Raw genomic sequence first — 16,006 nt, forward strand, 5'->3', positions numbered from 1 at the left:
TTTATTACATTGATCATTAAAAAAAAACTAAATCTTAAATTATATTTGTTTGCAAAAATATACGAACATGGACACTTCAAACATTCACTTCAGAACAATTTTGAATTTCAATTTTCAGTTATGTATATATGGATGCATAACTCAAACTGTTAGTACTGTTGACAAATAGAAATAACTTTCGCTTTCCCAATTCATATAGTCTGTGTGGCTTGAGGAAGGCTAAAAGATCATAAAAAAGATGAATATAATAAAAAAACTGGCTTTCTGAAGATTTAACATAATTCAAAAAAAATCTTCAATATTTCTCAAAGAAATACTTTTCTTGCCAATTAACCGATATAATTTTACCAAGAAGAAGATGACAATATTTCTATTTATGATTATTTTCATTTTCGATATTTTTTAAATTTATTTGTTTTAATGTAAATGTACTTTCGTAGCTATACAAAATTGTTGCAAGTTCACAAGTTGAGCCAGAAATGCAACTATCAGAGAAAAATAATATAGGTTATCAATTTCAAATTAATAAAGGCTTGTGAATTTTAGTTAACCAACTGATAATCGATATTAAAGAATTGATGACTTACCTTAATTAAAAGGTTGTATTCTTTTGATAATGAATTGCTTTCTAAGGTAGTTAAATTACCTTCACTTTGTTGAAGATCATCAATTTTCCAAAGAATTTAAAACTTCTTGTGGTTATGAAATTAGTAGTGTTACCAACGGATTTTTCTATAATAAAAAGCAAGTTAGTTTGGTTGCCTATATTTATATTTAAAATAATTAAATGATTTTGCCCGACAAAATTCATATAATTCTCGACAAAATTGACTATTTTACCGACAGATAATACGAAGTGAGATAAAAAAAATCAAACAACATCAAAAAAAAGTAAATAAACTTTTGAAATACTCGAGTTTTCAATATTTTAGATAAACTACGACAGACTTGATATTTTAGATAGCACCGTAGAATAAGACAGACTTGGAATTTTCTAACTTTTAGGTAACACCTTTAACTACTGCAGTTTTTAATTTGTCTTATAGTTTAAACTGTTTGTTTAGATTTTGTTCTTAACAAAATGGAAAATAAAAACTGTCTTTAGAACATACTGAAATATAGGATAATATAGAAAATTTATAATAAATATATAAACAAAGAAGTATTTAAAATAAATATGTGTTCGATTTATTAAAGTAATGACATTTTGACGTGCTGTCTACATAAAGATATGCGTTAATACGAATACACAATTTAAGCTAAACAATGTGTAATGGTTTCACTTAATAAATACGTAACAATGAATTAATAAGTCTTTATGGTAATTATGATAATATCAATAAAAAATACATAGATTTCGTTTTCAATCAATATTTTGCAATGTCTCTAAGTGAAATATATATATATATAATAATTGTAATAAATATTTAATTTATTTAGCCATCGCTAAGTCTTGTAATTCCATAATTCTTCGCGTCTACAAGCGTGGCACTTTACTGAATTTAAAACGAGTACCTATGTAAATGTTGCGCAAACCACATTTCCACACTTCCGTAACTTTTGTCCATCCACCTCATATGGCCTCTGACTATCTCGATGGCATTCTCAACGGCCTGCTGGGCTGTTCCCAGATCGTTGTCATTCTTGAAGGCCTCCAGCTGAAATGCAAACAACGTCCGTAGCCAATCGAGCATAAAATTTACATGTTTTAGCTTACCTGTGCTAATTGATATGGCGTATTCATGTACATCGTTAATGCATCGACCATCTTACTGATAATGTTGAAGCCGACTCCATAGCTATAATTAACAATCACTCATCATCATGAAACACAAATAATATGAATAACATTGTACTCACTATTTGTTAATCGATTTCCAGCTAAATCTTAAGTAATCGAAAGCTAACTGATGACCGACGATATTGTTGGCCACAGCTCTGAAAACACGCTCACCATCCTGCTTACGAATCCCCGACTCTTTTTGCATCATGTAATCCAAATATCTAAAAAAAAAATCATTAAAAATCACAAAATCTTTTACTTAAAACAATTGAAGTACCTAGCTAGTAACCAAGGTTTGGACGAACAACCTAGAGCGTCAAGAATCGTATTCTTCTCCGAAGCCAAGGTAGTGTTCAAGTATTGTCTGTAGGCGAATTCCCATTCAGCTTCTCCACCTTCACGAATCGATGTGCAGTATACTAATTTCTTCAGATTCGGCGCGATCCTAGTTAGATTTATCTATTTGTAATATTTAAATGTAATAAATTTAATCAACTTACGGTTTTCCATTGACCATCCAATCCCTGTACAAGTGTCTAGAAGTAATCATGCAACGCGAGTCGGGCCTTTTGCAAGCCCATTCCAAAATAGTCCTCCTGGTCCTTTGAACCGCGTAAGAATCGTTACGTTCCTCGTTAAAGCTTGTGTGATCGAAGACATTCGAGAAGAGCGTCAATATAAATCTCTGAAAAGCAGGCGAATTTTCAACATCGAGTCGTTTAATGAATGGTTAATATCACGTACATCGAACTTGTTGAATGCTGGCGTAGAGATCAACATGTTATGCAAAAAGTCCATTTTTTCTAAAGCTATGGTCAGAGTCAGCAATTGTTTACTCCATCCGAGTCTGTTCAAAGTCACCAACAATCTAAATGGAATATCGTAATCCAATAAGTTAGCCCTGGACAGATCCAAGGCATTGCTCAAAAGTTGTGCCCTAACATCGTTTGGTAAATCTATTAGGTTTTCATCCAGTCTCTTCCAATTGGTCTCATCGTAATTAACAATGAAATATCCTAAATAAAACTGTTAGCAAATAACAATTGACATTTTTCTAATAAATTACCTGAATGTTTTAAATTTAGCAAATACCATCCTTTGGTGTTCAACTCGATTGTAGTTTCATTTTCATTTCGCAACCATGCTTGCGGTCTCACATCATCGAATTTGGAGTCAGCCGCGGTTGTATATGAAATGGGTATCCACCAGAGAGAATCCTGATCGGTTTCTCCAGACTTCAAATAACGTTTCTGAACGAATTGCAAAATAAATGAAACAGTTATTTTAAACGCATTAAAAATATTCATTTACTTGTGACAGATTGATGCTTTTGGCTTCGTAATCTGCAATAGCCGTGACCACGGGATAACCGGCTTGGATAGTCCATGGATCCATGATATCTTTGACCGTAACGTTGGGTTCCAAAACTCCACCGGCTTGGGCCTTCTCCGTCAAAGCTTTCCACAAATCGTTGTGATCACCGTTCGCGTAAAGGTGGTTGTTGAGGAAATGGATCAGACCGGTTTTGAAAATCTCCTCGCCCAAAATGCTTTGTATCATTCTTATAATGGAAGCGCCTAGAGAATACTATTAAATAATCTACAATTCAAGAAGCCAGTAGATAGTTTACCTTTGGAATAAGAAATTTTGTTGAAGGCTTGTCTGATTTGATTGGTACTCTCTATTTTGACTGATAATGGTCTTGCGGATGCCAGCGAGTCAATTTCGAAGGCCGCCGACATTTCGGAAAAAGTAAATTCGTTTGTAATGTTCCAACTGGGTTCGACCTAATGAATCATTAAAAAAAAATATTTATCTTATTATTAATTGCGTTGAATGATTTACTTACTTTATCGACAGCCACGTACTCAAAGTACGTTGCAAAACCCTCTTTGAGCCAAAGGTCGTCCCACCATTTGGGAGTTGCAAGATTACCGAACCATTGATGGGCAATCTCGTGTGCAACTACCAAAGCTATATTCCTTTTATCGTCGATCGTGGATATCGTTGGATCGAGCAGCAAAGCTGTCTCCCTGAAAGTGATCAAACCCCAATTTTCCATCGCGTTAAAACCGAAATCTGGGACCGCCACCAGATCTACTTTGGGAATGGGATATTTCAGATTGAAATAGGTTTCGAAATGGTTAAATACCGACGGCACAATCGTCGAGGCGTACAATCCCTGAGTTATAGCCTCTTTCCTAGTCCAAATCGTAAAGACGATTCTCGAGGAGTTAAATTCGAAAGCTTGAAGATCGCTAACAATGAATGCCACCAAATACGTGGACATTTTTGGCGTTTCTTTGTACACATCCCACGTGTAACCTTCCATTTCGGTACTTTAATAAAATCAATTTTTCATTTAGTAATAGCTTTAGTTAATTTAAAAGTTGCTCACCTTGGGAAGGATTCTTTCTTTGGCATATTTGATAACGTGGTCATGTTATCAGGTCTTCCTATAGTGATCGAAAAGATGGCTTTGAACGAAGGCTCGTCGAAGCAAGGGAACGCCGTTCGGGCATCGGTTGGAGAGAATTGCGTACTCGCCATCCATCTAAATTATAAGTAATTTAAATAAACTAAAGCCACATTCAAGATCATTACCTTTTAGTCCCATTGCTGTAATAGCTGCTTCTGTAAAAACCTTGCATATGATCGTTCAGCTTCGCAACAAAGTTCATTTCAACCCGATAATCGTTATCCTTCTTAAACTTCTTGCTAATTACGATCGTGTACAGCTGAGCTTCCTTGTTGTAAGCCTGGTCGAGGATCTGCAAGAAGCTCCCATCTTTAGCGATCTTAACACGCAAAGAGTCTTGATCAATATCTATATCGTTAACATTCAAGACGATCTTATCAGTCGGTTCTTTGGCTTTAAATTCGATGCTGATGAATCCGTGCGTGGTGAAATTATTTTCGATTAAGAATGGTAGCAATTTTATCCTGAAACACGCAAACCAATACTCAATCACTTTTGAACGGATTTTCATTTGAAATGTATTTACTTGTAGTGTGTGGGTTCCAATGCTCGAGGAAGTCGCGCGTTCGCGACGACCGCCTCCTTCTGGATCGATTTTGGTTGGGTGGTCAACGCTTCCGGGGTCGTTTCTGCACAGACCGGAAGCAGCATGTAAACAGCTAACGCGGCCAAGGCTGCTAGCACTATAGCGCCCATCGCCAGCAAACAGCAGCACACCTTCGAAATCAGCAACTTCCCTTTCGGTGCGCCCTCGTTGATCGTGTACTTCTTCGAGTTGGAGTTGTTCTCCAAGTCCACGGACGTTGGGACACCTACAAAATCAAACAAAAAAACAACATGAATCAACTGCTCTGTTTACTTCCAAGAACCGAAATATCTCGAACTCGTAAATTTTTGCTTAGTTTCGTAAACACCAAAAACTCCATTCAATAGTAATATGAAATACAATCCTCGTGAGCTGCTTTGAAGTTTACACGACGTGCGTTTCGTAACATCCACTCAAACGTGTTTACAACAATCAACCAGAAACATACGTGTTTTAACAAATCAAAATAATTCAAATCTTTATTATAAAAACTTTGATTTTTTATATAATATTACAAAGGTTTCAGCTGCATTAATATACGCAGTTATTGACAACAAATTGAACATTGAAAAATACAGTTTAATATTTAAGCACGCAAATTATTACATGATGTTGTACAATGATTTAACTGCATACATTGTTGGAATAAGAATGCATTTCTTATTGTTTAAAAAGAACAATAGCTAATAATAGCAAGAATGTTTATTGGTTTAGTTTGATGATATCAATTATTAATGTTAAATTTCCTATATGTAATGCATTCATCAATTACTTATCGAGTTAATAATTTGCTTACAATATAAAAATCTATTTGTTTATACTTGTTTGACGCTCAGTACTGTCTAAATAAGCTTTACCCAGTACATATTAATATAAATTCATTCAATAGATGTTTCGTAACCAATGTTGATAAATTCAATTACAATCATAGTTCTAAATAAATATCGTTCAATGAACTATACTATTTATACATTGATATTTGAGTAATTATAACATGTTGAAATATTAATAACATGCAATAATAATTTACTAATAATATACTAGTTAATTGTCAAAATGAATTTTCAAAAAATCTGTATTTTAAAACAAATTGATGATCAAATATTGACAAAGCTAAGTAGGTTTTGGAGCATATGTAAATGTTTGTTTAGCAAATTCTTAGAAATATGAAATTTGATTAACTTCCAAATTGTTTCCTTCTTTTTTAACGTGTTTCGTTCATGCGGCAAAATGCCAAACGTGAAATTGTCCTTAGAACCTTTCCTAATTGTTATTGCGATTGCAAAGTCTGTTCTCGGAAATTGCTCAGGTTAATGTAATGAAAGACTCGACACGCATTCGATGGAATTAGGAGCGTTCCATTAATGAAAACGTTGCGTGATTTTCGTTTCGACTCGACGCACCTAATTGATCAATCTGATTTGGGGCTTCGACGATGTGACGAAGAGTTAAGTGTATCCACCCTGTAAATATTGGTTTAAGGGCTTCGGATAGAAAGCATCGGACGGTTTATCCGGTTCATCGGTTTATAAATAGCAGGCTTTCGCTTTATGGTGTACACCCATAATATCCAATTCGCGGACGGCCTCTTCCCATCTCCTTCTCCTGTTCAATGCTGCGTGTTGCTTGGAAAGAGACGGAGACGGCACACAAGTATCGCTTCCTTTTGCTGTTTATTGCTTACAGCAGGTCGCGCATAAAATTATCTAACGTTACTCACGCCTTTTTGCGTCCACACGAAATTCACGTACATTTGGTGACCTTTCAGCGTGACATTTTATTGTCTGACATTCGCATTCATTTTAATAATAATATTCATATCACTAAAGTAAAATGCATTTATAAATAGATATAGCAATAGTTTAACATTAAATTTAGATTTAATAATAAATCTTTAAATTTTAAATAAATATCACAAATTACATCATAATTATTAATTAACACTTTTTTAATTTAATTAAAATTAATTTTTTCATTTGAAATCTACAAAACATAAACTTGATAATTTCGAGAATAATTGTTACCATTCTTAATCGAATATAAATTCACCACACACAGATTAATTAGCATCAAATTTAAAGCCAAAGAACCGATGGATAAAATCGTCTTGAGCAGCGATTATAGCAATGGTACTAAAAGGTAATAATCTTGACTATGACTAGGGTTGCTCAGTCTCGACATTTTTTTGATTCCCGGGAACGAGACAAATGTTTAAGGGATTCCCGGGAATTTACGGGACTCGAGACTCAGCATTTTTTTTTTAATTTAAATCTATAATATATAATCTCAGCGTTGTAAAAGTTGGTGAATAATTTTTGAAGCTCCGAGTTTTGTATATTTTAATACAAATTTCTGTTATTGTAACCGCATTCGAATGTTCCATTGATCTCTTTTCAATTTTGTTTAACATTGCAGTAGGTTTATCGGCAGCGCATTAAATCCAGTATGTTTACCGTTTTCTGGAAATATACTTAACATGCTTTTGAATTGCCAAGTGGCACAAGGATACCCGAAGAATCAATTTTAGAAGAACAAAAAAAACATTAACAAATGTTTTCAGAAATTTGAAATTATTGTATCATACAAACATAATTTTTTTTTTTAAATTAATAATATTTATGTTTTATGTTTACAAATATAATATTTTATAATATAAAAATAATACTGAAATAGACAGACTTTGGTCGATATAATCAATGAAGATAAAACAAATTAAATATTGGTAAAATGAAACTTTTAATTTTAATAGAAATAATACAAATTTTCGCAAATACATTCTAAACTTTGATCCTAAAAAGTCTTGTTTATGTGACTTACCATATTTTTCGGACGATAAGTTTCGTAAGACGTATTCCAAATTTAGGATATTTTTGAAGAAAATGTTTATTATCACATAAGATTCACGCAAATTGTGGTGAATCTAATTTTTAACTTAATTATTACGAATATATTCAATTTTAATGACAAACGAGATTCTGTAAATTATTGGTAATATGCTTACAATCGTTTTTATTATACAAAACTTGGTTTTTGAAAGTGCGGTGTTCCACATTAGTAAAAACTGTTTATTTTACTAGGTTTCAACTTGGCAGAAGAGGCAAAAGAAAGTATAGAATCGGCGGTCTGCAACACTCCGGTTTGTTTGCGTTGCAGCGACTCGAGACGTGTTGTTAATCTGCTGCTGCATAATCGCATCATGCAGATGAACGTTTTTCGCTCGTGCGAAACTTTGGACTTATCACCAACGACACGTGAAAGACAGAGGGAACGGGAACGTCTTCCTTCTTCTTAATAAAATACGTTCGACGATCCCACAAATCGGCCGTCAACGCGTCCAGGATTTCGTTGGGAGGAAGTCGGCTGTAAATTCTTCTGGTTCGGTTTCGGCGTGTTCGAATGATTTAAATAAATACATTTTAACGACCGGGGTCAAACGTAGCATAGGGGAACGTTACATCATCTCTTGCTTGGTACGAGCGCAAATAAGTCGGCCGCAAGGAACGAGTGAAAATAAAATGTACATCATTTTTTCACGTCTGAAAATGACACCGTTTATTTTTTGTTATATATACATACAGTGAACATTCGATATAGTACCTTGTCTGAAAATAAAATTTAAAAAAAAAGTTGCATTTATATAATGTTGATAATATCAAGAGTAGTCAAAATAAAAAAAATGATAATTAAAGTCAAATATTTGAACGGTAACATGAGATTTTTATTATCAAAAGAACATATTTTTTAATAACAATTTTATTCAAACTTATTCAGAACTGCATTTTTTTCTAAATCGAATGACAGAATACTAAAAATCTTTACTATAGGGTTACTTATACCAAAACTTTCTTTTATCAAAGTTAATTGCATTGAATGTACACTGTGTTTATTTTTTGTCGCACTTTTTAAAATTAGGTACAGCTGGATTTGATCCAACAGAAAGTAATCTTTCCTAGACTCAATACCAAGAAAAAAAACTGGAATTGCTGAGCGTTGGATATTTGTAAGAAAAATAGATATACAAATCAACGTTTTCTAAAGTGTCATATTAATTACATAACTAACACGATTTCATAGAATTAAACGCATACTGTAACAATATTTATACTTATATTTATAATTTACTACATAAATATTTAAAGCCTCTTTTTTTCTGAAATTTTGCAATTTTCAATAAGAATTTGCATTTTTTTTTGTCAAAGATTACTGTAAAACTTATTTTGTAAATTGTTATTATATAATCTAATAATACTGACTAAATAAGGCAGAACATAATTCAATACAGATATTTCCCGACTTATGAATTCCCGGACTTACGAACAATTCTAAAAGCTCTAACTTGTTACAAGGAGATATAAAAAATTAACTGTCCAAGCTAAAATTGATAATTTCTTTAACAAAGTATAATATTTTTGGAAGTTATACTAACATATATAAAAGTAAAAACCATGATAAAGTGTGGTAAGATAAGTATATTTGGAAATTTTTAAAATTCCCCCGACTTACGAACAACCCCTTTGAAACGGGATATGTTTTATATTAATTCTACCAGCATTAATTCGATGATTTCTGTTTTTTTTTTAACAATACTAGCGTTTGTAGATAATACCAGCATACGTAAATACTGAGTGTTTTGTATTATAATTGTGCCCTAATTAGCTAGGAAATAATTACAGAAACGTAATTAATACTTATTTTGCATACCCAAAGTTACGGTACTCGAGGGAGTCATATAATTTTTTGATTACATAAACTAGTAAGCTAATGTAATTAAAAATTGTAGATAGCCCAAAGTAAATAAATAACATTCATAATTAATACATTTTTAATGATAGTCTTGAAAAAAAAAAAATTTCTAGCCATCTATCTCACATGACATAATGAAGTGAACTGGTGACAATTAATTGTCAAGTGAAAAATATGCATGATAAAATAATGAAATTTATTTGAGGAAATTGTATATTTGTTCATGCATATAATCTATTGGTAACTATAAAATTAAACGTCTATAAATAATTGCGATAAAATTCAATTTTATTATAAGTAAAAATAAATAGTTTGGGAATTATTTGCCTCATTGCAAATAACATCATAAAATGTTTTCATTTTATTATCTAAAACTAGTTCGATGTAATTTATAAATTTTTGGGTTTTATATTTCTTTATTTTGCTAATTATATGCCAAAAATTCGATAAAATAACTTATGAAAAAAAAATCAAAAATCGAAAAATAAACACAAAATACTTGAATACTAATACCCCGACTTACAAACTCTCGGACTTACGAACACAATTCTAAAAACTGTTACAAGTGATATAAAATTAACTGTCCAAACTAAATTTGATAATTTATTTAACAAAATATAATATTTTTGGAAGATGTATTTATATTTTTTTTTATTAAATAATTGTGATGTCTACATTGAAATCTATTTGTAAGTATTTTGTTTATTTTAATCTATTTTTTTAAATTTATGTAGTCAACAATACGGAATTTAAGATAAGTATATTTTGAAATTACCCCGACTTACGAAGAACCCTTTGGAACCGAACTAGTTCGTAAGCCGGGAGATACCTGTATTAGATATACATTTTTGTATTTTATACATTATACGATTTATATTTTTCAATAACAAAGTAATGAAATTAATATATTTCAACTAATAAATTTAATATAATACATTATTGTTTTATTCGATTTAATTGAATATAATTTTATAATTTATTGTTTATTTTTGGCAAAGACATCGCATTCCAAGTCACAACATTAGTTTATAGGAAACATTGTGGGCGATAAATAGAAAAAATATGTAAAATAAAAAAATTTAAATATAAGTATGGTCAGTTGAAATGTGATTTATGTTCCTGTAGAAGTAGCTAATTCCATTGTATCAATACGTATAAACTTGTAAATCAAATGTTTAGGAAATATAGTTTGGATACATTTTTTTTATAATGATAAATTAAATTGAGTAATTGTGAAATTACCTTGGCCGTAGTAACCTCCAGTCATTGTAACTAATGTTCAAAGTTGGCACAAAACTCTAAAGCACATCTCCACTCTGGACAAAAAATGTGTATATAACTAGGCGCATAACGCGCGTGCTGGTGACAAGAGGATCGGCCGCATTCTGCCAGAAGCCGCTCTACTGAAGCCGGGCGTCGAAATCTGGCGTCCCGACGCCGGTCCCGAGTAAGCGCATACACAAACAAATTATTTACGGAAGTGAGAACAGATTTTTCCAAATGCAAACATAACAATTTTCTCCCCTAAATTAGTCACAAGAAATAAAGCAGACCAACCAGCTTTTTCTTTTCAACATTTTCTACATGCATTCAATTAATTGAAGACGGAAGAATGAAGCCTGTCCGAATAGTTATTGCAGTCACATTCTTTGTTCGTGGTGTAATTAAAATGATAATTCTCATTTTTTTTATGTTATTGGGGCCAGGCGTGTCTTTGATGTATCGGCCTGGCGCGTTCGAAGACAGGATGAAGAATATCGGCTTGAAAGCCTGAATGATGCAACCGTTTCAATGGCAATTAGTATTAATTCGGCGCAAATTTTATTAAGCGAAATCATCAATTTGTATTCATCGCTTAATTGTGCAGAAACACCGCGCCACATACTTATAAATATAGGACCGTTTAGTCATTGATTATTTTAGCTGTCTAAATTTAATGCCGCCTTCCATACTCCAAATTCATCCAACAAGACTGCATTTTACAATATGTGATTAAATAAATCACAATACTTTTATACTAAACTTGTTGAAAAAATAAAACAAAAAAATAAATGTAAAACAGTTTAAGAAATTTCTGGCACAAATAATAATGTTCGTTTGTACTAGTATTTAATTTGGTAAGTTTAGATGTTGTCAAGCATATGTATCTCAGTCAAGTCTATTTTCGTATTGTTTCTTTAGTTTCCTTAACTGTTTCTATTTTGAATTTGTCGTGTTTACTATTTTAATTCGTTTAAATGTTTACATTTTTAATTTTAAAATTAAGTATTCTATGAAACTAAATACATTAATAAATTAACTTTAAAGGTTTCCAATTATATTTTATTATGAAAATAAGGTTTTTTTTTTGTCAAAATCTAAATATATGAGACCATCATTATATAAGTTTAGATTATAATAGTTTAAAGAGAAATTTTATTAAATCAAATGCAATAACTTTTATATAACCATTTGATGATTAACGATGATCAAACTGATTTATATTCATAAGAAACACAAACAGCGGAAATTAAATCATTATTTTAAGAGCATTCATTTATGGGACAACATTCATCAGAACTGGTTTTGCAAGTCCATTAAAGAAAACGAGATGATCATACAAATTATACAAAATTTATAACGTTACTAACATCAATGAGAAAAAAATGTATGTTTGCTTTATGTTCATAATGAAAATATACAAAAAATTAGTTTTATATACAGAAAACAAAGTAAATTTTAATTGACAAATAAATTAAAAAAATAATTTGTATATATAAAAAATAGTTTTCCTTTTTTCTTTTCTTCTGTTCATTTTTATGCGGTTTTATTGTCCGGTTCCTAACAGTGTGGGATATTGACGGAATAGCACTATACGAGGTTTTTTTTTGTATTACTTTTATTTCATTAAATGCTGAGTTTATATAAATAAATAATACGCAATAATTACATAATTTTCAATTTACTTATATATATATTTATGTCTTTAAGATATGAAGATTGTCCCAAAATTAAAGTAAGATTTTTACTAAGCCTAACCTCTCAGCTGTCAAATTGTTTTTCTTTTGGGGTTGGCAACACTTTACTGCACAAATGGCGGCAAATTCAAATCTTTCGGGACAGCCTATGCATTTATCTTTTATAAATATCTTTTTGAACTGTATTAAATATGTAATGCTAATATGTTTAGTGACTGACATTTCATTAAATGGAAAAATATAATTTATGTTAAAATCAAATGACGCAGTTTCTTTGGAAGATCATGACGTATGTTAATCCATGAAAACATCATCAAGCAGTAGTAATAATTGTTACCTATATTTGCTTACACATTAATTGTTTGAATCTCAATGTTAATTTATATCTTCAAACGCAATTAAGAATATTGATCTACCGGAAATATTTTACATGTGACTAATTTTGGTATGGTTTATGTAATTTTTGTTTTTCGAAGAGATCAACGATTTTCCCACACGACCAATTGGAATGCGTCTGCCGTATCAATTCTGTTTTAAATTAGAATAAAACGAAGGTCACGTCGTTGAAAAATCTTAGCTGTACAACTAGTAAACATTGGAGGAGGCTATTAGATCTACATTGTCAGCAATTAAAATTTAAATTAGATTCTAAGTTCAAGACCTGGTAGATCAATTAATCTGTACGTTCATTATACTGCTGAATCGAGTTCACTTTAAATAGAAAGTAGTAATGTTTCCCGCCAATTATTCTTAACGACATGTTTTAAGTCTGTTGAACCAATCTCTCTATTTGTTAGTTATTTATATATTATAATTATATAAAAATATAAAGGATATAACAGAAAAAAATACACGAAAAAAATATAATTTTGAAGTTTTGGCAATAATATAATTCGGCTATATTCAATAGTGTTAATTCTTTTAATGTGTCACAAATGACAGCTGTCACCTTGTGCCAAAGCACCAAAAAATTAATATTATAAACAATTGGGTCACAGTAGAACTACAAACACATATGTTTGGTCTAGCGTATGTTTTAATCAGTCGCATCAGTCGTAATGGTGTAAGTTTTGTCTTTTGGGCGAAAGGTGCCCAAAAATAAATAAATATTTTGTCCGTTTGATTTTTTGAGGCGCAAATTATATATTGCCCTCAAACTAGTGGCGGAACTATAATGCTGCCGAACCGATCTATAGAGGGCCCAAATAAAAAATGGGCCCTCACATACTATAACTAACTGGTGTCTAGGACCCATGACTTTCTTAATATGGCCCTCGGAGAATCGACACCCCTGTCATCAATTTTTCAAGTGTTGTTTAGGTCTCTATAATTTTCTCTACTTCAAATCAAGCCCCCCTCAAATAAAAATTTGCTAGGTACTTTGGCTATAATTTAATTCGGAATTAACTAATTATTATATAAAATAATGTCATTGATATTGAGTTGCAACAAAATATTCATCTTCACTTCCTTATGTTTTCCGCCTCCTATTGTATAATAAAATATTGAATCGCATTAATTTTTCTAATGTGTCACAAAATGACAGCTGTCAAAGCGTCAACAATTTTATATTATAAACAATTAAACAAAGTCGGCACAAATTAAACATTTTGTCCTATTGAGGCAGTGGCGCAAATTATATATTAACCTCAAACTAGTGACGAAACTATAATGCTGCCGAACCGATCTATAGAGGGCGCAAATAAAAATGGGCCCTCATATGCTAAAACTAACTGGTGTCTGGGACCCATGACATTCTTAATGTGGCTATCCAAGAACCGACACTCTATACCCCGGTCATCAATATTTTAACTGTTGCTTAGGTTTCTATGATTTTCTCTACTTCAAGTCAAGTTGGGCCTCAAATACAAATTTGCTAGGTGCTATCAAACTTGTCTAAATACTCCAAATTTACTTAAGCCTTATGACCTAGCTATCGAGTTTAGGGCCCGAAGAATATTTTGCAGGGGAGACAAAGATTTGAAGTTCCGCCACTGCCTCAAACACAATATTTCCTTACTCCGACGCAGGTTGAGTCGCACAAAAAAAAGGTTGAAAAATGTTGATATGGAATACGAAAGAAGTAGATTTTGGTAAATCAAGTAAATAAACGTTAACATAATGTATTCACTTCCTTGTGCTGATATAGCTAGCAATCAATGCAAATTACACGGAATTGCCTCATTTCTATACATAGATTTCTTCTATTTTTAGCCTTTCCCGATTTTTAGTATATAAGTGCAAAACAAAAACAAAATGTATTGCACAAACGTTTCTCAATTTATTTCAAAAAAACAACACGAGTTTCAATTAAATCCTCAATAGAATAAGTCGCATCTTGTAAAATAGTTTCAATGCACTGTTATTTTTTTTAATTAAGTGCAAAGTCATAACTGTCGGCGATTGTTAACTAAAAAATTATCATTTAGATGCACAGCCTGTCGCAACGAATTACGTGCAAAAAAAGAACCGATTCGAAACTTGTGGTCATCCAAAAATATGACTATTATAATTTACCTCACTGTTAAACCATATTGGTTTTGCCGTGATGTAATCGCTGTAATTGATGTGCTTCTATAAATATTCTTTTTACTGGTTCACGGTGCACTTTGCATACAGAGCGCGTGCGAAAATTGATAATGTGAACGACTCATTAAGAGTTCGTTTTTATTCCACCAATTTGTTTATATTTATAGTTTTCTTTCATTCTTTTTTTTTTGATAATCCATCGTCATTCAATTAGACCTGAGTGCAGATTTCCAGCAGGCCACTGTTACGATCCAATTCCAATCAAAGTAATGGACGATGCCGTTAAGGCCCTTCCTTTCGCATCAGGATGGAAGGATAAAAACGCGATAACGCTGTTTGTGCGAGGAATCTCGTGTAATTCCCAGATTGCGAATACGATCCTCGACGCCCACCAGGATCAACAATCAAAATAATACCAAAAAAAAACAATACTCACTGCTGTAATCCATGATTCCCTGATTCGCTTACTCAAATATACAAACAAAACTGATTCATTTGTTGCTGCACTGGAATGTTTGAACGATATATTCGAGCGTTGGCGCGACTTAGCATTTAACTATTATTTTTTAGTTTAAACTAAACGCACGAAGGTTGGATATGAATTGGATAGTAGAAAATGAATCTGAGAGTTTGAAATTACAAAAAAAAAACAAGTTTTGCCCACACGGTGGACTCGCGCTTGTCGTAAAGGGAACTGACTCGTATCGTTGCGACACGCCGCTTTTTCATTTCGTTCCGTAACGACGACATTGGATGCGAAATCACACATTTATAAGTGTGTGAGTGTGTATATGTACGAAGGCGGTTAAAGGAAGGAAGAAAGGGGTCTTGAGACTGATGTCATCTATGTGCACATATGGCATAAGGAGCGAAGTTTACGTGAGTCAAATGGGGTCGGTGGACGACCGAATGCCACCCTAGATGAACAA

General features: G+C 32.1%; 1 protein-coding gene across 2 annotated transcripts; it reads right to left on the minus strand.

Moving 5' to 3' along the window:
• Positions 1 to 1,163: 1,163 nt before the first annotated feature.
• LOC108567449 (aminopeptidase N-like) lies at positions 1,164 to 15,782 on the minus strand. 2 transcript variants are annotated; one of them, XM_017927937.1, is made up of 14 exons: positions 15,514 to 15,782; positions 4,789 to 5,074; positions 4,388 to 4,726; positions 4,182 to 4,337; positions 3,633 to 4,122; positions 3,414 to 3,570; positions 3,095 to 3,360; positions 2,850 to 3,033; positions 2,528 to 2,799; positions 2,284 to 2,468; positions 2,061 to 2,228; positions 1,861 to 2,004; positions 1,718 to 1,799; positions 1,164 to 1,658 (listed from the first exon to the last, which is right to left on the minus strand). In XM_017927937.1, exons 1-14 carry the CDS (start codon positions 15,524 to 15,526, stop codon positions 1,503 to 1,505), a joined length of 2,898 nt encoding a protein of 965 aa, XP_017783426.1. In that variant the 5' UTR covers positions 15,527 to 15,782; the 3' UTR covers positions 1,164 to 1,502. The 2 variants fall into 2 exon arrangements, with proteins under 2 accessions (XP_017783426.1, XP_017783425.1); XM_017927936.1 differs by lacking the exon at positions 15,514 to 15,782 and adding an exon at positions 10,834 to 10,996.
• Positions 15,783 to 16,006: the final 224 nt, after the last annotated feature.

The sequence above is a fragment of the Nicrophorus vespilloides genome, unplaced genomic scaffold (genome assembly GCF_001412225.1).
Source record: "Nicrophorus vespilloides isolate i.1.1-1 unplaced genomic scaffold, Nicve_v1.0, whole genome shotgun sequence".
Lineage (NCBI taxonomy): Eukaryota > Metazoa > Arthropoda > Insecta > Coleoptera > Silphidae > Nicrophorus > Nicrophorus vespilloides.

Bases quoted from the DNA above. Each gene is read 5' to 3' on its own strand.
- LOC108567449 (XM_017927936.1), bottom strand. From the start codon at position 10,858: ATGACTGGAGGTTACTACGGCCAAG. The intron at 3,571-3,632 runs GTAAGTAAATCA...ATGATTCATTAG, and splicing joins AGTACGTGGCTGTCGATAAA to GTCGAACCCAGTTGGAACAT. The intron at 1,659-1,717 runs GTAAGCTAAAAC...TTTGCATTTCAG, and splicing joins CGCCATATCAATTAGCACAG to CTGGAGGCCTTCAAGAATGA.